The sequence below is a fragment of the Populus nigra genome, chromosome 2 (genome assembly GCF_951802175.1).
Source record: "Populus nigra chromosome 2, ddPopNigr1.1, whole genome shotgun sequence".
NCBI classification, from domain to species: Eukaryota; Viridiplantae; Streptophyta; class Magnoliopsida; order Malpighiales; family Salicaceae; genus Populus; species Populus nigra.
In genome coordinates, this window is record NC_084853.1 from 35,283,070 (window position 1) to 35,308,287 (window position 25,218).

At 32.7% G+C, this 25,218-nt stretch overlaps 3 protein-coding genes across 3 annotated transcripts; all 3 read right to left on the reverse strand.

Moving 5' to 3' along the window:
• Positions 1-74: 74 nt before the first annotated feature.
• LOC133681921 (WD-40 repeat-containing protein MSI1) lies at positions 75-2,703 on the reverse strand. The gene is made up of 6 exons (XM_062105121.1): positions 2,098-2,703; positions 1,687-2,013; positions 1,404-1,556; positions 888-1,012; positions 665-760; positions 75-499 (listed from the first exon to the last, which is right to left on the reverse strand). Exons 1-6 carry the CDS (start codon positions 2,440-2,442, stop codon positions 271-273), a joined length of 1,275 nt encoding a protein of 424 aa, XP_061961105.1. The 5' UTR covers positions 2,443-2,703; the 3' UTR covers positions 75-270.
• Positions 2,704-3,280: 577 nt separating this feature from the next.
• On the reverse strand, positions 3,281-7,597 carry LOC133681922 (ribose-phosphate pyrophosphokinase 1-like). The gene is made up of 9 exons (XM_062105122.1): positions 7,368-7,597; positions 7,004-7,189; positions 6,664-6,912; positions 6,435-6,578; positions 6,062-6,229; positions 5,659-5,728; positions 4,740-4,821; positions 4,050-4,209; positions 3,281-3,594 (listed from the first exon to the last, which is right to left on the reverse strand). The coding sequence occupies exons 1-9, from the start codon at positions 7,470-7,472 to the stop codon at positions 3,556-3,558; spliced, it is 1,203 nt and encodes a 400-aa protein (XP_061961106.1). The 5' UTR covers positions 7,473-7,597; the 3' UTR covers positions 3,281-3,555.
• Positions 7,598-12,498: 4,901 nt separating this feature from the next.
• LOC133681505 (uncharacterized) lies at positions 12,499-19,353 on the reverse strand. Its single transcript, XM_062104556.1, has 5 exons — positions 19,072-19,353; positions 18,869-18,985; positions 18,523-18,557; positions 13,198-13,298; positions 12,499-12,852 (listed from the first exon to the last, which is right to left on the reverse strand). Exons 1-5 carry the CDS (start codon positions 19,248-19,250, stop codon positions 12,766-12,768), a joined length of 519 nt encoding a protein of 172 aa, XP_061960540.1. The 5' UTR covers positions 19,251-19,353; the 3' UTR covers positions 12,499-12,765.
• Between the last annotated feature and the right edge of the window lie 5,865 nt (positions 19,354-25,218).

The following is a 25,218-nucleotide window of genomic DNA, read 5'->3' on the forward strand; positions in this document are numbered from 1 at the left end:
CATCTTTTAAACCAGATTATGACCTGGGCAACGCCGCAGCTAAGCATCATCCAAACAACGCACAAGCAACCACATTTGCAAAATAAATAAAATAAAAAAGCTATTTATAGGTTATTACACATCAGTCGGAACAAGGATCGAAAAAAAGCCTCCATACACGGGAGATCTATTGGAGGCTAACCAAAAACAAAGGGCGACTAAAAAACCAAATAGATCCTACAAGCACCCGTTGTGTGATTGATAATATACTATTAAAGCCTGGTAAATACACTAGGAATCTTTTGTTGATTCATCTGCTGGTATATCATCTTCATCATGGTAGATATTCTCTGCCATCTGCCATATTTGAAGGATGTTATCTTCAGCTACACTAGCAACAACCCAATCTTCACATGGGTTCCATGAAAAATCTGATATTTTACTGGTGTGACCACCATGAATGAAAAGCAATTCTGGAGGGCCATCTTCAGCATCCTCTGGTGTCTGCTCATCATCAATCCTGCAAAGGTATAGCCCCACATTAAACAAAGCAAATGTAGCTCAAAACAATCCTCATGTGGTGTTGGGTTATCCAAATAAAAGCTCAAAGCAAACCTCAAATCCGGCAACAAGTAAACCTAAGAAATATCAACTAACAGCTCACTGGGTTTTTTCAAACACAAACCTGCTAAGATCCCAGACCATGAGCCTTCTACCAAGGCAACAAGAAGCTAAGATAGTCTCATTCGTTGGATTCCACCCGACTTGGAAAACCTCCTCCCTGTGTACATCACGGAATAAATAAAGTACAGAAGATATTAAATAACAAGTTTTGAGGTGATCTGTACATGCATCCATGCTGCAAGTGAGTGCCACTCGTAAACAATACACACCACAGATATGCTTACTTGTGACAGTTAAATGTATGAAGTGCAGTATTGATCTTCCGTATGTCAAATAACTTGACAGTCTTATCAGTAGACCCCGTTGCCACAACCCATTCATTAAAAGGATTAAAAGCCAAGCAGTTAACCTAAGACAAGAACATAAAAAGAAATCACATCAAATAAAATAAAAAAAGAGATATAAGCCTCATGGCATGTCAACACTGGCAAACAGCATGGTTTTTAGAATAAGAATAAAAAAAAACTCATCAGCTTTCAAAGCAACAAAAACTCGCATGTGTATGAGGAATCCTTTTGACAAATACGAGTTCACCTACAATATGTCATACAGAACCTTCTGATTGCAAGGCACAAGTTTTTGAGCAATTAATAGCACAATTACAGATCATTTCACATGGAACATGTCAAGTCACAGGTTTCAGATAGTAGAGTTGCATATGAAGGTAAAAAACCATGTCTTAGCCACTGAACAATTAGTTTATTAATTCACGAAGGAATCACAAAAATGCTATGGCATACCTCACTCTGGTGAGCAACTACGGAATGGACAGGCTTAGTAACAGATGGAGTTCGGAGATCCCATATAAGCAGGTATTGATCATCCCCAACAGAACCAAACAAATGTTCATGTCTCAGATGCCACGCTACATCTTCTACAACACCTTCGTGAACCTATAAGACAGTACTTTAAATCATCACACACATTGGCATATCTTTAAAAAAACACAAAAATTTATGCTTTATTTCTCAATAACTACTCAAAAAGAAACATCATAGTGAACATATGGGCAAGCAAACCAACCTTAAAGATTTGCATGGCATCAAGAGACTTATTCTTAGGAGTGGTGTTAATGTCCCACAAGCAAATTTGAGCATCATCAGAACCACTAAGCAAATACCCTTCTTTAAACTTACTCCAAGACAAACCATAGCCTTCAGTGCTGTGACCCCTCAATCTCAAATCAGGAGTACAAGCACCATCAAGAGGCGGCTTAGATGGGTGCTTGCTATAGTCAAAGACATAAACTTCAGCACTAACAGTCTTGGTAGCTATCATGAATGGGTTTTGCGGCATATACCGCGCCCTATTCACCTCCCCATCATGATTTATTTGCTGAATTATTTGCACCTACAAAATTAAAATCGATCACATCAAATCTGAGAAACAAAATGAAACCAAAATCTTGAAGAGCCACAAAAACAAAAGCAAAACCTTGCCATTGGCGGCGCCAAATCCGCCAAAATCGGAGCGATCGTCATCGTAGTGACGGGCGTCGTTTTCGGCGTCGTCAAGAGGAAGCTGGACCTGGGCAAGCATGAGATAGTTAGGCTCGTTCTCGGAGGTGTGAGTGCCAAGAATCATCTTTTGAACGGAGTAGTCCTTGCCAGGAGGCTCCTCGCGATCGGGAAGCCATTCGACAGTGAGAGAAGGCCATTCGAGGGCATGAGTGATGACAAGGTCGTAGAGGAAAGGTGTGTTCTTTTTCCATATCTTGTACTCTTCGTTTATCAATCGTTCTTCTATCTCTCCCCTCATTTCGTCTTCGTCTTTCCCCATCACCCTCTCCTCTTTATTTCTTCAACTTGGATATGATATGCTACTCTTCTTTTGCTTTTTAGGGTTTCTTTTTGTATTTTAATTTGGGGATTGTTTTTTAGAAAGAGGGTAGAGTTAATTCCCGCCAAGAAAACAAAAGGGACAGACAGATTAAATCAGATTTGCAAAAAGAAAACAAACCCTAGCCTCAGGAGGTTTTCCATATCAGTGACGGTGAGGTAGTGAGTGACTGTGAGTCTGTTGGGGGTTCGCACTGTGGTAGAGTTATTTTTATCAAAATAATAGATTTTTTTATTTTTAAAAAATTATTTTAGATACATGATAAAAGAATAAATTAACTTAAAACCAAAAAAATAAAATGGTGGCTGTAGCCGAATGAATTTACGAGCACTGCGGTATGGTAAATAAAAAAAGATTAAGTTTACAATTTTTAACTTGTCCTAAAATGATATTTTTGACTTTTTGACCGTCTTGAGTTTGAGGAGAAAAAGAAAGAAGGAAAAGGAATGCTCAGCTGCTTCATGCAAGAAAGGAAGGGGTTTTGCTTTCAGTAAATAAACTAGGAATTAGCTCTTCAGCAAGCAGCCATGCATTCCGACATCATCCAGCGCAGATTACAATTCATAGGCCTTTAACTTCACTGAAGCACCAAATCGGCGAGCATTGCCAGGTGCAGAAAACACTAACTAACCCAACTGGCGAGTCATTCTCAATTCTCACGAGAATTTTTCCCCGAGCAAGAAACCAATCCATGTTAAATATAGATAACAACGGTGGAGCTGGAGCTTCCATTGATACGAAATCAACCCAACACTGATATACCTTTATGCATACATCATTTATAAAGCAAAAATCTGTTCCAAAAGTTTCTCATCAAAACATTCGGGAGTCAAAACATTCGGGAGTATAAGAAACATGGAAAAAACCTAAACAAGGAATCTAATTCAAGCTACCAAAAATCTGCCAATCAACCCCATGTCCTCCATACAAAACTAAAGATATGACTTCTCTAAACATAAAGTTGTTTGAGTTTTCTACAATCCAGTAACACTTCCCGAGGACGAATCTAAATTTGGCAGTAGTTCAAGCTGGGAGACACACCATGTAAATTGATCAATCAATGCCCAAGCTGGAATAGGGTTCAATGCCACCCTGACAATGAGAAAAAAACCGAGAATGAATCTGATCTATTGGTACCATTAAGTTATAAATCTATGATCTGAACTCCCCAAACTACAATGACTTGGATAGAACCCTAAAGGAAGAACGACACATGGCAAAATGTGGAGCAATGGCAATAGTTGAGAATCTATCAAAAGAATGGTAAGGATATTCATTTTAGTTTTTAAATTAAAAAGGAATGGCTTTTTTTCTTAAATCCTTGGTTTTTTTTATTTCAAACTTCTTGACTACAATTTGGGCTACACTATGTCAGCACCATTCATTCTTCCAGATGCATGCATCGCCAAGAAAAGAATAAAACAAAATCTGCAACACATTGACACCTCATGCAGGAAGAAAAAATGAAAGAATTTCATTGGGGTGGAGTGTTAATTTCACTTGTAATTGATCATATAGATCCAATTTTACTGAAAGATGCTACTCACAGAGCAGTCATCATGAACACGCCATATGGTCTCGCCCAAGAGGTTTGCTACTGACAAGACTGTGAGCTGGGGAAAATAGTTCTGCTCTGACACTGGAATCGTGTTTGTTATGATAACCTCTTGAAAAAGACCACTCGATAACCTCTCAATGGCAGGAGGGCTGCAAACAGAAAAAGGTAGTGAAAATCTGAGCAACAACAATCAGATGCATGGTTAACATGCACAGTTGCAGGTTTGCTGAACATTCGATCATATGCTCTAATAATTGATAAGAGGAAAGTATCTATGATCTACAGAAATCAATTTGACCTATAGAAGTTCTATCTATTGGTTGATAAATATATGGCTGCTGTCAAATCTGGTATGTAAGTTTGACTTCATTTGTAGTGATCGGAGACCACATGGAGATAGTATGCTAGTGTTACCTGCATATTATCTACATCCAATGCATCATTAGAAATCCAAGCTATCAATGCTTTTCTAATTTTTTAACCCAACACCAATGCTGTCCAAAATGTGCACCAACTCTTTGAGGAGAAAACAATTTTCCTAGAAATAATGCTAGAAATTTAGCTTAATTCTTTTTTACAAAAAAATTTACTAACTGATGTGTCAATTTATTAAAGATATTAGATAATCTTATACTAGCACGCATTACATAGATTAGTGAAATGGATAATATCCAGATACCTGAAAACAGCATGTGTAGTGCATGCATAGACCTCCCTTGCCCCCTCTTGATGTAATAGAGCTGCACCTTTGGTAATAGTTCCTGCAACAAATAGTGCATAGGAAACATTTAACAATGAATAAACAAGAATTTGAAATGTTAGGCAACTAACATAGGGTAAGATCACCAGGGAAAAAAAAGGCAAGAACAATGGCTATCAGCATCTGATCAAATCAAAGACTAGACTGGTTCGACTGTGAATCAGAATCTTTGCTTATTCGTCGGGACCATGTGAGAAATTGAAGAGGGAAAAAGGTGAAACACCGTAAATTTTCATAACTTTTACACATAAATTACACATTGGCTATTGAATGACCAAATGCACTTTACATTTATACTGTTATAATTATTACCCTCTAGTAACACCTTCGAAATTTATATTTACTTCTGCAACTTTGAGCCTGATTTTGGCACACTATACAGACAAAACTGACTTCAGTAACTTTGACCCTGTTTTTGACACTATAGCAGACAAAACTGAATTATGGAACAAATACTTAACCAGATAAGATTAAAAAAATCCACCGTTTCAAAATACTAGGCACAAAGATACTGTTTTAAGACTAATTTTTAAAGATTTCCTGGATAAGTTACTTTAAATGTTAGATTTATCACTAACAGATCAAAGGTACAATTAGTTTACCAACAGCTGGACCAGTGAAAACCATGACCTCAGCCTTCTGTGAGTCATCTTCATGTGTGGTACTGATAACTTTGACTACAGTATCCTAGTGATGCCGGAAGAAAAGGCAAACTACTAGTGTTTATTTTTTTTCCTCTTCCCAAACTACGTCACCTAGGATATAAAGGCATAGCTTCTGCAGCATGCATTTTCCAATACATGATAAGGACAGCAAATAAGATTTGAGCAAAACTCACCAGCTGTGTCAATCATGTCATCTACCATAACTGCAACTTTCCCCTTCACATCACCAATCAAATTCATCACCTGAAAGATGACATTCAGCAGACAGTAACATCATTAAATACAATCTAGTGAATTCAATGCATATGAAGAAATCAGGTTGTGTCCGTTTCAACCCCATAAAAAAGGAGGAAATAAAAAGAAGGGAACATGATATGGATATTTCAATCCTCAACGCATGAAACAAAGGGAAAAGCAGATGGTGGTAGGAATTAGGGGAGCACTCGATCTTCAACTTTAAAGAGCATGGCTGAACCTAAAAGCATATAAACAGTGCTTCTATCTTTATCTCAATTCTCAATACAACCAGACCATCTTGAAGCATAAGAAAAGAGCAGCATATTTGGCATATTTTACCTCTGCAACATTGTGTCCATGACGTCTTTTATCAACAATGGCTAGAGGTGCATCTGATAATTTCTTGGCAAAAGCACGAGCTCTTGCTACACCTCCAACGTCAGGGGAGACCACCACCAAGTCATCAGAACATATAGTCTTGCTAGCAAGGTAATCGAGTATCACAGGCTGGTGATGCACAAAAGAAAAAACAAATAATTACCATTGAACAGACAATTACAGCAATTAAGGTTTTCATGGCTTTCTCACTGGTCCATACTGACAGCATAACAAGAACTGTTAAAATAATTTCAAAACTCTATATCATACTCCAATAGCTATATCTTGGAATAATGCAATGAAATAGCCGTCGAAGGTAGAGTGGATTCTTTACCTGACCATACACATGATCCACAGGAATGTCAAAATACCCCATGGACTGCCCGGAATGAAGATCACAGGCAAGAACACGATTTGCACCTGCTTCAGTAATCAAATTCGCAACAAGCTTGGCAGCAATAGATTCTCGCCCTTGAGTCTGAAAATCCAGAAAGTTGAAACAATGAATAAAAAATTAACTAAGAAACAAGAGTATCTATCGATTCAGCTCCCGGAAGCATTACCTTTCTATCGGCCCTGGCGTAGCCGAAATAAGGAATAACAGCAGTAATATTCTTAGCAGACGCCCTGCGACAAGCATCAATCATAATCAGCAGCTCCATGAGGTTCTCATTGGCAGGAGGACAGGTGGGTTGGACAAGAAAAACATCACAGCCTCTGACACTTTCTTGCAATTGGACATAAATCTCCCCGTCCGCAAAACGCTTAATTTTAATCTTGCCAAGCTCCAAACCCATGTAGCAAGCAATTTCCTATAAAAAAAATTATTGGATAAAGATTAACAGCAATAATCATTCCAAGAAGTAAAAGAAAAAAAAAACAAGAAGAAGAAGAAGTAATTACCTGAGAGAGAGCAGGATTAGCAGTGCCAGAGAAAATGCGGAGCCTGGTGTCATGTTTGTTGAAAGGTGGAAGAGTGTTATCTAAATGGGAAGTGGCAGTGGAGGATAAATGATGAGCCGAGGTGTTGAGGAGCGGGATGTAAGGCTTGCCGTTGGCAAACTTGATGGGCTCCACCAGATTACACCTCTGATACAGAAAATCAACGCATCAAAAGAGTATTCGTAGCAGCAGCAGTAATCAACACCAAATAAATACAAAAGAAAAGAAAGCAATTATTCCAAGAATTCTTTAAGGGATTAATAGTATGGTAGATCAATCAAGAACTGAGAAAGGGGAAAAAAAGGAAAGAGAAAGAGGAACTTACGACGGCGTGACGGAGATGGAAGTTAAAGCGGGGGAAGGGGGAGCGGGGGTTGTTGGAGGAGAAAGAAGGAAATGATGAAGTAGGACACTGAAGCAGTGATGCCATTACTTGCGGAAGCCTTCTTTATTTCTTGCTTTTTTTTCCTTTTTCTTTCTTTCCAGGTGTATATGCGTGTAGAGAGAGAGAAAGAGAGAGAGAGAGAGAGAGGAAGAGGTTTTATAGCTTCATTAGGTTCTCAGCATTCATTCTGTTGGCTCTCCTCCACCAGTGACTAAATTTTGTTGATCCTCTCTCTTTTCATTTTTCTTTTCTTTTTCTTTTTCTTTTTTCATTTCTTTTTTCCAGTTCTTTTAAAATTAAAATTTCATTATTGTATTATAAATCACTAAAAAGAATGGCCTTCTCAACGTGGAATGACAATGTTTAGACAGTTAATTCATAATAATAATAATAATAATAATAGTTATTTTTTAAAATATTTTTTATTTAAAAATATATTAAAATAATAATTTTTTATTTTTTAAAATTTATTTTGATATTAGCACGTAAAATAATATGAAAAAAAAACTAATTTTAAATAAATAAATAAAATTTAATTTTTTTCAAAAGCGCTTTTAAAACGTAAAAACAAACGGGCTCTTATTGTATGTTATTTGTTCTTTTTTGTTCAATTTGGTCCTCAAGCTTTTATTTTAGGCAATTTGATCCTAATTGAAAGTTAATTACTTTTGATTTCTTAAGCAATAGTGGAATTAAAAGATGACCGAGATTTAAAAGGCACCGATATAGGTGCATGTCCGGAGTTTTTGCAAAAAATACACTTAGGTTTTCCATCTTTAAAAACAATACAATTTGTACAATTTAGGTCCTTTTAATTTTAAAATTTCAATTTTTGTACAAAAATTAATTTTTATTATTTTTGTCTCCTAGTTAGAGAGAGGAAAGAGAGAGACTGTTAAATTCTAGTAATGAGAGAAAAAGTCATCATCCATGCCATTTCTGACCGCCAAAATAGCTTCCACGGGTTTTATACGATGAAATGGGGCTTGATAATGTTTGTTTAGAACCTAATGTCGCTTGAAAAAATAGATTTAAGTAAATAAAGCCAAATCTAACCCGTTTGATTTTGGATTTTTGAACTTGAGTTAATGGATTGGTTTGTAAGTATTTTAAGAATGTTTAATCAAGTGTTTTTTAGTTGAAATAGTTTAAAATTTGGGTTTTTTTTTTTTTTTTTGCTAAAAACAATAATGCCCTTATTTTCCAGCCATTACAATTATGATTGGAATCTAAGCTCACAGATGGCACATCATTCACTTCAGCAGATGACATGTCATTCATGTATTTTTTTTTTCAAAAAAGTAGGAGCAGGCGACAAATATGGACTCTTCCTTACATGGCCCAAGCATGTTGGGTCATAAGACCGCGCACTTGGGCTTTTTTTTGAGCTTTTGTTAATATTTTAATTTTATATTTAGGTTAAAAAAATAAACAAAAATATTATTGATCATGGTTGAGTTCATAACCTAGATCTCAAGTTTAATGGGTTAAGCCACAACATCTCGGCTATTTTTTTTAATTGAAACTTTTTTATATTTCTCTTTTTAAAATATTTTATTTATTTATTTTTCAATTAATATCCCTTCTCTATGATTTTTTTTTTTGTTGTAGGTTATTTAACATTTTTAAAATAGAGATTTTAAAAAAATAAATTATATGTACTTAATTTTTGAAAGGATAATTCTGATTCATCTATATTTTTTTAAATCTTTTAAATAGATGAACTTTATTTTAAAAAATAATATACATTTATTTTTAAATAATATATTTATTTATTTTAGCTTTTCATAATATTTTTTTATTCAATCAATTTCATGTGCAAGTCTATTTTTATTATTGTTTGATTAAATAAGAAATTAAATTTAATAAACAAACTCGGTAAACATGACTAGGTAAATATCATATGTTGCAAGATCAAATATTTTGATTTATATTTGTCTCTTATTTTTTTAGTTTCGTTTTTAATTATCGTCAATGATTTTTTTTCATTTATTGACATAGATAATTCTTGATTTTTTTTAATTAGATTCATGCATTAGTTTTTTTTAATTTATAATTAGGATTTTTTTATGTAAAAAAAAAGACATTGAAAAGCTTGCATGTCTATTTTTTTGTTGAAAAAAATATTCAACCCACGACGAAGCGCAAATAAAATCACAAGTAATGCATTTACGAGAGTTGGGTGTCAAGCGCATCTTTTATTGTGAAAGAGACAGGTTTTTTTTATTTACTTTTAATGAAATTATTATAATCTTAAATAAATTCCAAATATTGGTCTTATATTTGATTTTACGAGTGTCTGTTTTTGTTATTATATAATTAAGTGAGAAATATTTTTAAATTTTTTTTTTATTAAAACCAATGGAGTTCATCATTAAGATCTTGAAGTTGACAGATTAACTTCAAGGTCCGAGTCAATCTAATATGTTAACATCCCAATATTAAAAAAATATATCATGTTGAATTATTTTTTTCTAATTCAAACCACATTTTTTACCGGTTGTTTGAGTAATCTTTAGACCTGCCAAGTTGACAAGGTCACATCAGGATAGCTCCTATATGGTTTAATTTTAAATTCGGGTTAGGCAAGAAGTCGGATCGAAAGATTTCAATATTCACTTGTTGGGTTAAGTTTAATAATAATGTCAAATAATTTTGATGTCCTAAATATTTTTTTTTATATTTTAAAAAATAATAATTTGGATTGCCGATGCATGTAATCTAGTATTATCTAATTTGAGAGAAAAAAATTGAATATTACTTTGTATTTGTGAGTGTCAATTTGCAGATCATAAAAAAAAAAAGGTGTTAATACCTTAGGGCAAAATTAATCATCCTGGTGGTTATTCACCCATGTGAGCGGGTATGAAAAGCATTTATATATATATATATATATATATATATATATATATATATATATATATATATTAACAAATGAGAAAGGAAGCCGGGAAATATATTGGTTTTTTCATCAAATTTATTTCTTCAGCAATTAATTTTTTATTTAATTATTTATATTTTCATATGCAATAGTTTAAGATAAAACTCAATATTTATTTTTATATTAACTATTAAATGTGATATTGTAATCACAAATCACTATATTCCTTTTATCAATAGAAAAATTCTTTCATCGGCCCAAACCCTGTTAAATATAAAGTAGGAACAAGGAAAGTATTATCTAGACATTCTTTCATCAAATTTTTATTTTATTTTTTTGGTTTTTAGATTAGTACTTAGATTGTTTTCTCCATTCGATTTGGTACCTTTTTCTCTCTTCTTTTCATTTTTTTTACAAATTGGTCCTTAGACTTTTTTCTCTTTTAATTTGATTTTTTGGGCCTAATTGTATTATATAAAATTTTCAATTAAATTAGAAATTAACTAATATATATTAAAAAAAGTTGGGTTTTTCCTACCTACTTCACTATTCATGGACCCTTTTTTTCCTTTTTTGTTTTTTAAATATATCATCAAATTTTTCTTCTTGATCGAATTTTTCCTTTTTTGTTTTTTTTTAAAAAGTTGGGTTTTTCCTACCTACTTCACTATTCATGGACCCTTTTTTTCCTTTTTTGTTTTTTAAATATATCATCAAATTTTTCTTCTTGATCGAATGCTTTTGTTTTTTTAAAAAATTTTATTATTTAATATTTTATTGATTTTGAATAGGTTGTCATAATTTATTTTAGTTTATTTTTTATAAGATTATCATAGTTTTAAACAAACATATTGATATTTAATTTTACAAGCGTTTATTTTTGTTACCATATCATAAATAAAAAATAGTTTTTAAAAATAAAGATTTTAAACTCGATGGAGCTCATGATCCGGATTATGTGTTTGGAGAGTTAAGCCACAAAATCTAAGTCGATCCAATATATTGTTGTTTTAATAATAAAAAAAAGATGTAATCCTGAAAAATTTTTAAAGTCAAACCACACTCTTACTGATCATCTTGATTGCCTTTAAACACGTTAAGTTGATTGGGTCCAATAAGAGCAACCCCCGAGTTAATTTCGAACCTAAGTTACGCAAGGAGTCAAGATTTTGAGGTTGACCTGCTAGGTCCGGTTTAATAACAATATCAAATAATTTCTTTGTTTTTAAGTTTCATCTTTCAATTCACATCTGGTTAATTTTGAATTGGTCTTTATAATTTTGTTTTAATTTGTTTTCTATGAGATTATCGCAGTCTAAAACAATTGTCCCTATATTTGGTTTACGCTCAATTTTATGGGCGTTTATTTTTGTTATCATATTATTAAGTAAAAAATAGTTAAACCCAGTGAAGTTCGTGATCTAGGTCACAGGATTAGCTGGTTAAGCTGAGAAACCTGAGTCAACCTGCATATGTAGATGTTTTTATTAAAAAAAATATTATCTTTAAAATTTTTCAAGTTAAACCATACTCTTTACTGGTCATCTATTGCGTTCAGACTCATCAAGTCAACAAGATCATGTTAGATCAATTCTCGCTTGAGTTAATTTTAAACCCGAGTTAAGTAAGAAGTCAGGTCAAGAGAATTTAAGATTGACTCAATATGTTGAGTTTAATAAAAATATCTAATAATTTTTTGTGGCCTAAACAATTTTCTTACTTTTAAAATATTTTTAATCTAACTAGCTATGAAATTAATACATTGCCATCCCAACTATGAGGTTTCATGTTCTTACCAAATACATATTTCTAATATGAATGGAAAAAAAAAAAAGCAAAATTTAAAAATGTGTTAATTATTTATCATTTTATATTTGGAATGTAAACATCCATGTATTTATTATCGTTGGATAGCTGTAGAAATGGGATAATTATCAAATAATAGGAAACCCATTCTTAATAATGATGAAATCTCCACTAAACAAATAACAAGAACGAGAACAAGAACAAGAACAAAGTAATGGAGTTATTGCCCATTTCACAAGTATCGAAACCTAGACATTGAATCAAGGATAGGGTCTAACAACCTCTCACCCAAAATATTAGTGAAAAAATACCGATATTTCAAGATCAGAGCGTAACATCCCACCAAGAAGGCTGATAATAAACAAATAAATAACAACCAGCAAGGAAATCAAAAGGAATGGATGATATTAAAATGTCAGTAGAGTCATTTGTAGCATGAGCCTCTCTTATCAGCACAAGAAATGCAGAACATTACACATCCTAACAAAAACCTTTCTCTAAATACATGTAAATTGACAATCTTATGCAAGTCGCTACTGGCTATGTAGCAAGTTAAGGACTTTCCAGAGGCCTCGCGTGAAATAAAGGTGAAATCAGCCAAGTAATCATGGAGATTTGACTGGAAAAGGATGCAACTCAAGAATTTAGGCATTATGAAGATACTCCATATGGGAGAAGTGCAGCAGCCACGGGCCTCCCTTCCTCATTCAGTATGTTGTAGGTTGATGCAGCATTCCTCTGCAACAAAATAAAGCTAAGGTATCATAAAAATTGTAGTGGAAGTCAGCAACATTTCATCAAGTTTAAAATGCGGGAGGAATGCATTTGACATCTGTCATCAGTTTTTCTGGGAAGGTTATCAGGTTTTTCCTTTCCAAACAGAACATTTACTGCTATTTAATCATCCAGAGATTACAAGAAGGCAATTTACAATTTGGAAAATTCCATAAACAATTACAAAATTCATATGGATCAAACAAACCTGGTATGTAAGTTTGTCATTGTTTAAACTCATTGCTAGTCATTTCAAAATTTTGGTTTACTTTTTCTCATACATAGAAAAAGCTATATAAAAAAGAATACCGAGTCAACAGCTTCCAACTTCATGCCAGTAGACCGAATGAAGCGCCTGAGTTCAGGATCTACTGGTTGAGTGTATCTTCCACAACCAATAATCAAAATCTCTGAAACAAAAATTCACAGGTGAATCGGCTAACAAAGGGAGTCAGGAGTCAAAACAACATTTATAATGAAACCAGCAGAGTCACAGTAAGATATGACAATTTTCCACACCTACTTGAGAGAGCATTTCATATCTTTGGGTGATAAATCTTGAAAAGAACTCTCAGTGATCCAATTATTATATGTTTGTTAACAATCAAGTATAGTTAGAAAAGTAAAGTCCAAAAATTCACAAACACTAAGTGAAACTTCTAGTTAAAATATTCCCCAATTATTTCACACTGCTAGTATCACAGGTAGTCATTTTATGAATCAAGTCATAGAAATACTAGTGAAGGAACTTATATTATCTAGTTACCAGTCCAACATGGCATTCCCATTCAACATGACCATGCTACATCCTAAGTTCCTGAATTCACACTAGGAATAAGTCTGCCCCTTATGTACTCTGTTGCACTCTTAAGTGGTAAATGCTGCATTATATTTATCAACATTCCATGTATATTGGTTTGACTGTGCACTTTTCAAAAACCATTTTCCAGGAAACAAGGGCGAACATTTTTTAAAAGGAAACAGAGATCAAGCTGGGCACATCATGGTGCGAGGAGCAAGTAAATAACACCACAGGAAAGCAACAAAGAAATCTCCTTTGCTATGCCTTGTCAAACAATAAACTCATGCACAAGTGCATGGTGGATATAGCAGGAATTTCATCCATAAGTATGGTGCAACGCATGGATCCTGCTAGTATTATTAACCTCAGAAACATACCATTCAGGTGAGACATGCTGTCACTACACATTTTGACTAGATGTCACTAATAAAAGTCTTCTAGCCAGTTTGCCCAGTCTCCAAAAATACATTTGTTAGCATGAAAGGGGTAAATTAAACACAATTCATATATAGGACCCTCCCACATCCAACATCCAATTAAGCACAATTCATATATATTTTTCACTAGTCATCTCTTTTTCATCATTACTCTATCAATTATCACACGACAAATTTTAGCTCATTGTACGGTAATCTAGTCCACTTAGACTCTACCCATACTCACCAATTCAGTCATGTTTGCCTATGACTAGGTGTTTCCTTCACTTTAAAAGGATTTCCCCATTCTTACTTGTTGTAAACAAGCGGAATATACATAAGCAAATGAGCAGAACAATGCAAAATAATTATAGAAAAAATCACAATCTTTATTAAACTCTTGACAAAGAAATTACACAAGCCCCTTGTGTGTACTCTATGCACATAACTTACTTCCTATATAGCATTTTACAGCCTATTTAAAGAACAAAATATGCAAGTTACAAATAAAAACTGTCTCGCTAATTTCCAACAAGCTTTTTAATAGATAATTACAAGTTTAAGCTAGTTTTATTCCAGCAAGTAACTGCCGATAACTATTGCAACTTTCTTGGTTTGCCTCCCACAAACAATTAGGTCACTCTATCAACACCCATGTTGCTATAATTATCATGTTTCTACTTGTCTTGGACAATCTATCATCCAAGTCAGAATTCGTGCAAGACATTAATCCAATGCTCGCACATAATGTTGTATGCTGTCTACTAATTTTGTCCTTCTCCATACAAGCTGTCAATACCCACGACATCCTTTGTTACAACGTTTTTGTTGGCATGCCCTTGCAACTAGGTCTCTAACAAACCTCCTCTACTAGAAAAGTCTGACACCCTTGTCGGGGTATAGAAGCTAAGTACTTCTGTACTTTGTCTTCAAACTACCACAAAACTTCTTGGTTCTTCTCCCACTTCACCAAGAATTTGGTTCGCCAATTTTTCTTATGCATGACCAAGAATGCGGTGATTCAGGATTGTGACAATCCTATTGTCAAAGTACTTCTAAATTATAGGAGGTGTCCGCTGGACTTGCTTCTCACTAGATTTTCATGGAATGATTTTAAATAGTTCACAAGGAATATATGATAAAGTTTTAGCCACTCCAGTAACTTTTAACCTAAATGCAACCCTCTATCCCTATTCTGCCTAATGATTTTCTTCTAAATCTGCAAAGTTAACTTGAACATCACCTTGTCACCTTTGTCAAACTCCAGGGGTCTCCTCTTCAGGCCTACGTACTTTTGCATCCTCTTGCTCACTTTACGCAAGTTATCATCAACCTATTCAAACAGCTCAAGCCTCTCCTTAGCAAACTTGCATGTAGTTGGACTTTTCACACCAAATCTCTATATCACTATCTCCACAAGAGTTTGGGGTTGTGCTCCCAACACCAACTCGAATGGACTTGCTTTTTAGGGTTGTCCTCCCAACACCAACTCGAATGGACTTGCTTTTGTTGCTAAAGATTTGAGGAGGTTGTAGCATAACTAAGCACTATCCAACAACTCTAACTAGTTTCTTTGCATTGTCGTCACATATGTCTCATGCACTCCTCCAACAAAGCTTTCATCTCTTAATCTACCCATTTTTAGCCTAGTTCCACAAGTTAAACGTGTTGTCCAAAATTTGAGCGTGAATCAAACATCACAATTGTTGACAATGTCCAATGAAATTCTGAAATATTTCACCACATTTTGGTAGAACCCCACAACTACCTTAGCCTAGCATAGTGTCGCAGTGGCAATGAATTTTGCATACTTAGTGAACATGTCCACGACCATCATTACAACATTCATTCCATCATCTTTCGAAAACCCCACAACAAAATCTATCAAGACCGATACCTAAGGTCTTGCTGGAATTGGCATAGGCTGAAACAAGCCACTTCTTTTTGCCGCAACACTTTGTCTTGTTGGCACATAAGACATGTCTTGCTTACAACTCTATGACTTCTTCCATCTTCAGCCAATGATATGTTTGGGACAAGAGAACCAACATTTTTCTTGTCCTAGATAGCCTACTTATTATGGGTCATGAGTCTCTGACATGAAGTGCTTCCTCAGCTTCCCACTCAGAACATATATCTAACCCCCTTTTGCATTAAAAAGGCCATTCTCCAACCAACATTGTCATATTGTCCCTTCTCATATGAGGTCGATTAACTTCGTATAGGTTATGTCTTCCTTGGTTGCCTAGTGTAGTCTCTCCACCCTATCAGACTCCAACTGCATAATAGCAAACACTCGCCTACTTAGAGCATCCACAACCTGTCAAAAGAATTAGTTGTCTTTTAAAAACATTTGACAATTACCTTCTATATTTGTAAATATCTTATTCTTTCCTTTTTTAGTAAATACTAGTTGTAGGTTAGTTGTTCGGAAAATATATATATGGTAGGTTAATTATTTTATAGGAGCTAAAATTTAACTTGTAATCATATTCAAGATAAATAACGATTCTCCATAAAGGGAACATAACTTTTCATGCTCAAAATTTTCTAAGTTTGTCACGGTATCAGAGACTTTCTCAGCACAATCCTAGTTTTGCCTTTGTTTGTCTTATGTGTCTCTTGTTCTTAAGTCCATCTTAGTACTAGAGCAATCCCTTATTCTCAGTTATTCTAGATCAAACAATCTAAGCATCATGACATCAAGGGCTGGTGTCAAGATACGACGAGCCTTTTGAAGTCATGGAAAAGGTGGGAGCAGTGGTGTATAGGCTAAAGTTACCGGAACGGCTGAAACTTCATCTTATATTCCACGCAAGCTACTTGAAATCATTTCATGAAAATCCAAAGAGAAGTAAGTCACAATGTGCACCTCCTACGATTCAAAAGTAGTTTGACAATGGGAATGTCAAAGTCCTAGACCACCATAGACTTGACCAACATAAAAAAATCAATGAATGGAGCTCTTGGTGAAGTGGGGCGAACACAAATTTATGATAGTTTAAAGACAACGTATAAGAGTACCTTGCATCTATATTTTGACGAGGGCTTCCGGTTTTTCTGGTAAGAGAGGTTTGTTAAAAGTCTAGTTGCAAAGTCACACCAATGAAAACACTACCTAAAAGATGCCACATGCATTGGCAACCCACATGGACAGTGGCAAAATCAACAGGTATCGTAAAACAGTATGTGCGAGCATTAGGTTCATACATTGCGTGAATTTTGACTTGAATGATGGATTGTCCAACACAAGCAAAAACACAACAATTCTGACAACATGGGCTTTGACAAATTGGCCTAATTGTTTGTGGAAGGCAAAACAATGAAGTTGCAGCAGTTATCGACAATTATTTATTGGGATAAAACTAGCCAAAACTTGTAGTTATATATTCAAAAGTTTACTAGAAATTGGCGAGACAGTTTTCATTTGTAACTTGCTTATTTTGTTCTTTAAATAAACTATAAAATGTTATATAGCATGCAAGTTAAGTCCATAGCACACACATGGTTGTGTAATTCTTTTGTTAAAAGTATAATAAAAATGATATTTTTTGTATAATTTTTGTGCATTGTTCTGTTCATTTGCTTATGTATATTCCACTTGTTTACAACAAGAGTGAGGAAATCCTCTTCGAGTGAGTGAAACACTTAGTTGTAGGCAAACACAAGCGAATTAGTGAGAAAAAGGTTTGAGTATAAGGGGATTAGATTGTCACACAATGGGCTAAAATTTGTGTGAATATTTTGTCTTTATGACAATTAGTATGGATTAATGTGTGCTATTTACAACTTAAGTTGTACCCTTTTTAGGCAATCCCTTGCAAAGTGTTTTCCATTGCAAATAAAGCAACCTGAATTTGGCTATGAACCCTTTGCCCTTCACCTTTGCTTTTGATTGTCCATTGTAAGTAGCATGCTTGGATTCATCCCCATAAAATGTCTTCTTTTACGTCTCCTCCTCTTTGGATTTCAACGAAACTTCAACTTTCCCCTCGATGGTCTCTGCACTAAAATTCACTAGTCCTTCCCCTCATTGGCCTCTAATTAAAATCCACCAATCCTTTACATTCTATGATTACAAAAGATATGTTTGAAACTTTCTACCTCCTCAACTCTAATTGTGCCCACAGTTGGAGTCCCGACAAAAAATTGTCTACCAAGCCAACTTGGGATCAAACATTCAATATGAATTTAATGTTTAATGTGAACAAACAATAAAAATACTAAATAGCACGAGAGCATGCAAAAGTAGAAAAATGAGCACGAGTTGTGTTCCAGATGATTTTCTCTCATCACATTATTTGCGATTTTAAGCAGCATGCAATGAGCCAAGGAATAAATCAAGTAAAAGTGCTAAAACAACACTCCTATAGAATCGCATTTATATAATGGTATTGAAGTCTCCCACTCTCTCACCTGGTATAGGCCGCACAATTTGAAAGATGGATAAACTGCAAAATGGCCACAACAATGACGAAATGTCACAAAAAGGAGCAAATAAAAAGCCTAACATTTGAACTTTCATTGCGAATATGCACGAGTTATCAGTTTACCAAGAAAGAATACATGGTTTTGAACATTATAAAACAGTAACTAAAATCAGTTTGGGCTAACTAAACTTAATAATCTTTATCAATTCCCCTTATATGTGAACAAAAAAGTACCCTCAGCACTGATTGATGGGATGGCTTAATAAAACAAAGATAAAAAAGAAACCCAGAAAGGAAGGAAAAAAAAAGGAACGGAAGAGAAGAGACGAGACCTGTCAGGAGTAATCTGAGAGAAGGAACTGGGTGCCCAAGAGGTGAGCAGGTTGCCCACACAAAGCAAGCTACCTTCATACTCCACCCCATTCACTCTGAATCCCGTATCAGTATACCTTTCAAAAAAAAGAAAAGGATTTTGATTATTTGAATAAATTATAAAATTGATTTACTAAAATATAAAGGAAATCATTAATAATACCCTTGAAAACGGAGTTGGTCTTCAGGGACGTTGTCGATGAGATTGATCTGATCGTAGAGAGAGAAAGCGCGTCTCAGCGATGGCAACTGCTTTATTCTTGGCTTTGGGCATTCCTTTCGGAGACTTTGTATCAGCTTTGGAAGTGTTGTAGTCATCGCTCTCTGTCTCACTCCTCCCATCTTCACTCTTTCCTTCAACAATGGCTGGCTTTGGCTTGAGAAGGGTCCTTTTTTCCCTTCTTCTTTAACGCGCTACCCGCCGACATGTCAACTTAGCGAACCATTTCTGCTAGGTGTGGATCAACGACATGCCGCTCCTTTCCTCGCTTGAAATAACATTTGGTTTGACCCACATCCAAAGGTTCTAGTGGCAGCAGAGAGGTTTTTATTTATGCAATTGGGTCCTTGTGACAGATACTTCATTCATTAACAAAACCACCTTGCCTGAAAATTGGAGGGGGAAACCTCAACTTAGTCCAAACCTATATACTCACTTTCAATTGCATCCAAATCTGTAAATTTTAATAATTAAATCCAAAACATTTTCTACTTTTCTCAATTGAATCATTTTGTTTAATTTTTTTTATACAATTTACGTCTAATTTCTATGTTTTATGTACCAGAGAGAATTTGATGAAAAAGTTGATGAATAGTTGAACACTTATATTTTCATTCTAACATGCATATTTATGCATTGAAATGATGTAAATTTCAAGAAAATTTGGCAAAAATATTGAATAACTTTACTTGATTAAGACTTCTTATCCTTTACGAGAATTAACAATACAATTGCATGGAGAAAATAATTAATTATAAACTAAAAGCCAATGGGTTTTTATTATAGTAATTCATAGTTGTTTTTGTTGTTTATTTTTTTTTTAATTGCATCTTTTTATGATTAATTTAATGACCAATATCTTATAATTTATAGTAAAAAAACAAAATTAAAAGAAAAAGAACCAAACTGTAAAACAATGAAAAACTATGTATCCAATCTTAAATTCACATGAAAAAGCTCTTTGTAATCCACCTATTTTTCATGTTCTTCCTCTACAATCTTTGTAGTTTTTTGTGTCTAAATTTTTATTTTATTTATTTTTCAGCCCATAGGTTTAAAGATGAAGAGAGAAAGTTGTTAAAAAATACCAAAAAAGAGAGAAAATCATCAGTTCTCACATTGCAGCAACAAAAATATCATTCTTAATTTCAACTGGTTCCATTTTACGAGGTAGGTTTCATTGAAGTGTTTTTTATCTTTCATCATACTGGAAAAAAGCAAATTAAAATTAAGACATAATTTTTTTTCTAGTTTGTTTTTGGATAAATTAAAGGCGTTTTGAGACGAGGGATTGATTTATTGATATTATAAAGATATTTATTATGTGAAAATAAGTTTTTGAGGTTCAAAACTCGAACCTTGATTTTTCAATTATTAGAAGTTACCGAGAAATATTTCAAACAACCTATTGTCAACTAAAAATAATAATAAAGTGGATGATGTGTTATTCGCTCCATAAAAAAAAATCAACCCAGGCATGTGTAGACTTTTAGGCAGCTGGCTAGGTACACAAGCTTGGCCTACTAGGTCTATTAGCACCTAACCTCTTTTGTTTTTTGTTTTTGTAATTTTAATTATTCTTTTATATATATATATATATATATATAATTTGCATTGATTTTTATTTTAATTTAAATTAAATTAATAATATTTGTCTTTAATTTTTAAATGTTTAGCCAACCTTTTTTAAATAGCGATTATATTTTTTTAATGATTTTTTATTTTTATAATGTTTTAAATAGATTATTGTAATTCATCTTTAAGTTGTTTTCTTTTATATTTGATATAAATAAATTGTATTTGCATAATTTATTTATAAAAATAAAAATAATTTATTCTTGGTAAGAACAATAATCTCCGAGATAAAAAAAATAAAAACATATAAATTAAAATAAAACATCAATTTAAATATTTGCATACTTATCTATTTTTTGTTTTAAGGACTTATCTATTCCACTTTAAATATAGATTATCCTTTTATTTTAGTATTTAATTATTATTAACAACTCTTTTTTAATTTACTAGTTTATATATTTTTAAATTTATTTAATTAAGGATAACTAGCACCATTACATTTCTCAATTAAAAAAATCATGATGCAATAATACGCATCAACAACAGTGGCACTTTCTTCTACAATGTTAAAAATTAACTTGGAATCCTACATGCAGTGTAGTGTGAATACTTTTTAACATTTATTGGTGTATGTGGTTTTCAATTTATTTTATTAAATATATACACTAAATTTTCAATTCATAATTTTTTTTTGTTGATGTCAAAAAACATGATGACAACACATGCATATTTATTTTTATATATTAACAAAAACTTTTGATCTGACTTGCGATAAATAATGAATCAATTGACTAGGCACTTCTTCATTAGAATATTTTTATTTACAACCCAATTACTATTAAACATGAAGATTCTCATTTAAATTTATATCTAATCCTTTGAATTTCATTCAATTTGTTGTTTCAAAATTACAATTGCAAATTGTCATGTCCATATCCTAAATATACATTTTTTTACATGATAATACTTTTTCAGCCAACCCATCAATTAATCCCAAAACCAAAGATCAATAAAATCTGTCAATATCAAATCACCTAAGCTACTATCATTCTTACTATACATATTTACAACCATATCACCTAATATATATTAACCTATTATATCAACCATCCCCCCCCTAAGAAAAAAAGAATAAGAAAATAAACCCTCTATATTAAAGAAGGGAAAAATCAACTCAAAAAAATATTGGAGTAGACATGACATAAGAACCTTTGGGTTTGCTTTCCTGCTTATTGAACTAATACAAAACCCATAACTTAGAAACTTGCATATGTAAAAGCAGACAGGAAAGGAAATGGTGTAGTAAAAGCATATGTTATAATTGCTCGTTTGGGAATGCGATGCAAACCGTGTTCCCTTAATTTTTTTTAAAAAAAATTTGTGATTTTTTTTTATTTTCAGGTTATTTTAATGTGCTGATCTCCAAAATAATTTTAAGAAAAAAAAATATTATTTTGATGCATTTCTAAGCGAAAAACACTTTGAACCGCAACCGCTACCACAATCTTAAACATGTCCTAAATGTGCATGTTTGCTTGCCAATTACAAAACGTGTGTTACTTGTCCCTATGCTTAAGGTTTTTGCTGCTTTGTGTTATAGCCTCCAACTCAATGATCCTATCTAAATTATATTCTAAAAGATATTGTTGGTTATTGAGGATATGGTGAAGAAGAAACCCATACATGAATATAGAAAGGTACAAAAAGTTAGTATGAAATATCCTCCTTACATTCTATGTACTTCAATCTTGATAGAAAGAAAATAATGAGGCATTAATTGCTAGAGTAAGAAATGTTGATTTGAGACAAAACTATCTAGATGTCATGCCTGCTGCATAAATATTCAAATGTTGATTTGAATCCCCAGACAACATCTAGATATGCTCAACAAAAAACATTAATTCACATCATATTGGTACAATAGAAAGTTAGTACTTGGTAACCAGACTCCTTTCATAAAGCTTATTCAACAATGTTGTAAGGCAACACATGCCAAAGAAAAAAATCTCAAAAAAACTCATCAAACATCCTAAGTTGACAACTTTAAAATCACATCAACACAATTGATTCTATTAAAATATATAATTATAAAGTTGTTATTTATAAATAAGACAACTATATGTGATTAATACGGTAAAAAAATATAGATATGAAACCATAAAATAATGCACGTAACATAAACCACATGTAAAGTGGTCCAAGGACAGCTCTGCTAATACAAGCAACTCTTTTTGCATGTGATTAGACATATAGAATAACCAATTCAATACTAAAATTTATGTTTAAAGCAAACCTTATAACCTGAAAAAGGTTACAACATATGTAAGTGCAATTCATGTAATGATTCTTAATCTTTATATTTAATGAAAACCATAAAACCTAAAGTTACAACCTATCTAAGCATTCCATAAAGTTCACAAATATGCATTATTATATGAGATACAATGACCATAGAAAGACAAATTTGATTATAAGATGAACTTAATAGTCAATTAATTGAATAACTATCAATGTTATTGATATTGTATAAGAATTTGCTCATTGGATAAAACTTTAAGTTAAAAGGTTTGAAAAATCAAAAACAATGTCATTAATGATTTAACTGGAAAAAAATGCATGACAATTGCAAACATTAGGGAATCTTTTATAGAAAAACAAATGAAAAAACTAAAAAGAATGGAAAAGTCTTTTCATTTAGGACCGGAACTTACAATTATAGGCCAAAAGCCTTTATGAAACTAGATATATGCAGTTCCTTATAGATACTACAATAGTCCTTTAACCAACAATAACAACAAGAGAGTATTTTGAACCTAAAGATGTCATAAAAGATAAAAGAAAAAGAAAAGAAAAAAGAAAGAAAAAGCCAAGTAGATGTCATTGAAGAGTTTGAAACCATCAATTATATGCCTAACATCCAACATTCCTTTAAAAAATAATCACTTTCAACATTCTTAACTGCCAATACTTGCTAAAAGTTGGTATAAGTAGTGATAAGTTATAAGGTATGAAACATAAAGACAAATGTATAGGAAAATTAAACATTATGAAAACAAATCAGAGACCAGTTTCATATGTGGTATTATACTAAAATTGATGAAAAAAAATGCTTTCATGGAAAAGTACTTTAAATCATGGGGCATACATGTTATTCTAGGATTAAGATAACAATAACACTTAAAAGGAGAGCGTGAATTAGGTGTTTCACTAATAATAACAAATATTACAATTAACTCAATTAAATACAATTAACACAATTAACCAAAAATATAATTAAAGTAAAGAGTATAGGAATAGACATTGCAAACTCGATTTTTAACGAGGTTTGACAAACTTACATCCACACCCCAAGTACTAAACCGGTCTTAAGTATTATATTCTTTACTAATCCAAGCTAAAGATTACAATGTCCTTAATAAATCTTCACCAAACCCTTTTTTCTCCACTTGAATAAATACCTTCTTTAAGATTTTTTTATCTTGGTGAAGTACCTCACCAATGGCCAAGACTTTTTTCACTTAAACTCTTAAAGGATTGCAATTGTTTAAAATGTAATAACACTATCTCAAAAAGTAGATAATAAAATTGAAGCTTATATCTTTATGGCTTACTCAATAACATTTAGAATGTATAAAGGTGTTTAAGTATGTATAGTAAATGTGGGAATTTATACTCTTGAGATTGATGATTTGAAGTCGTTTTTGCTCTTAAAATAGCTTCTATATAATATATATTCAAATTTTTTACTTAATTCTTCAATTAGATAAATTATATATATATATTTCTAGTAAAAACTAGTCATTTTATAGCCGTTACTATTCCTCTAATAGCTAAAAGGCCAACAGTTCAAATTGGTCAAGTCAATCAGTCGACTAGTTCCTGTAGATTCTCAGGTGTTCATCTCTAATGAAAAAGCAATCAATTGGTTCATTTGAAATGGCCAAGCGGTTTACCAATTCAACTTAAAATCTAGTTTTAACAATTACAAGCCTAGTGAATCTTGAACCGACTAAATGCATATCAATCCTATAATACATGCAATGTGAAATTTGTAAATTCATTTTAATTTATGCCATCAAATAAGATATAAATATTTACATAATAAACACTAAAATGAATCCTTAAGAACTAAGTCTTTATTTACCTTGTTTCTTGGACTTATTGATTTGTTTCTTCATTTAATTCTCTATACTTGTTGATGATCTTCATATAAACTTGTTTAAACTTAATCTCAACCAAGTATATCATAAATCTATTTTTATTTAATTATTATCATCAAAATATATAAATATTAACATGTGACTCACAGGTCAACAATACCTTTTAGTAACATAATCATTATAACATAGATATGTGAGGGCCATAAATAGGACCAACGGAAGAATCATAAAGTTCAATGAAACCTAGCCAGAAGTTGTAGCTTATCTGAAAAATCAAGATTCTATGGAGCTAGAAACATTTAAAACATAAAAGTTAACCCTATTAGAGGATTAAAATCCTTTTTCAATTTTAAAT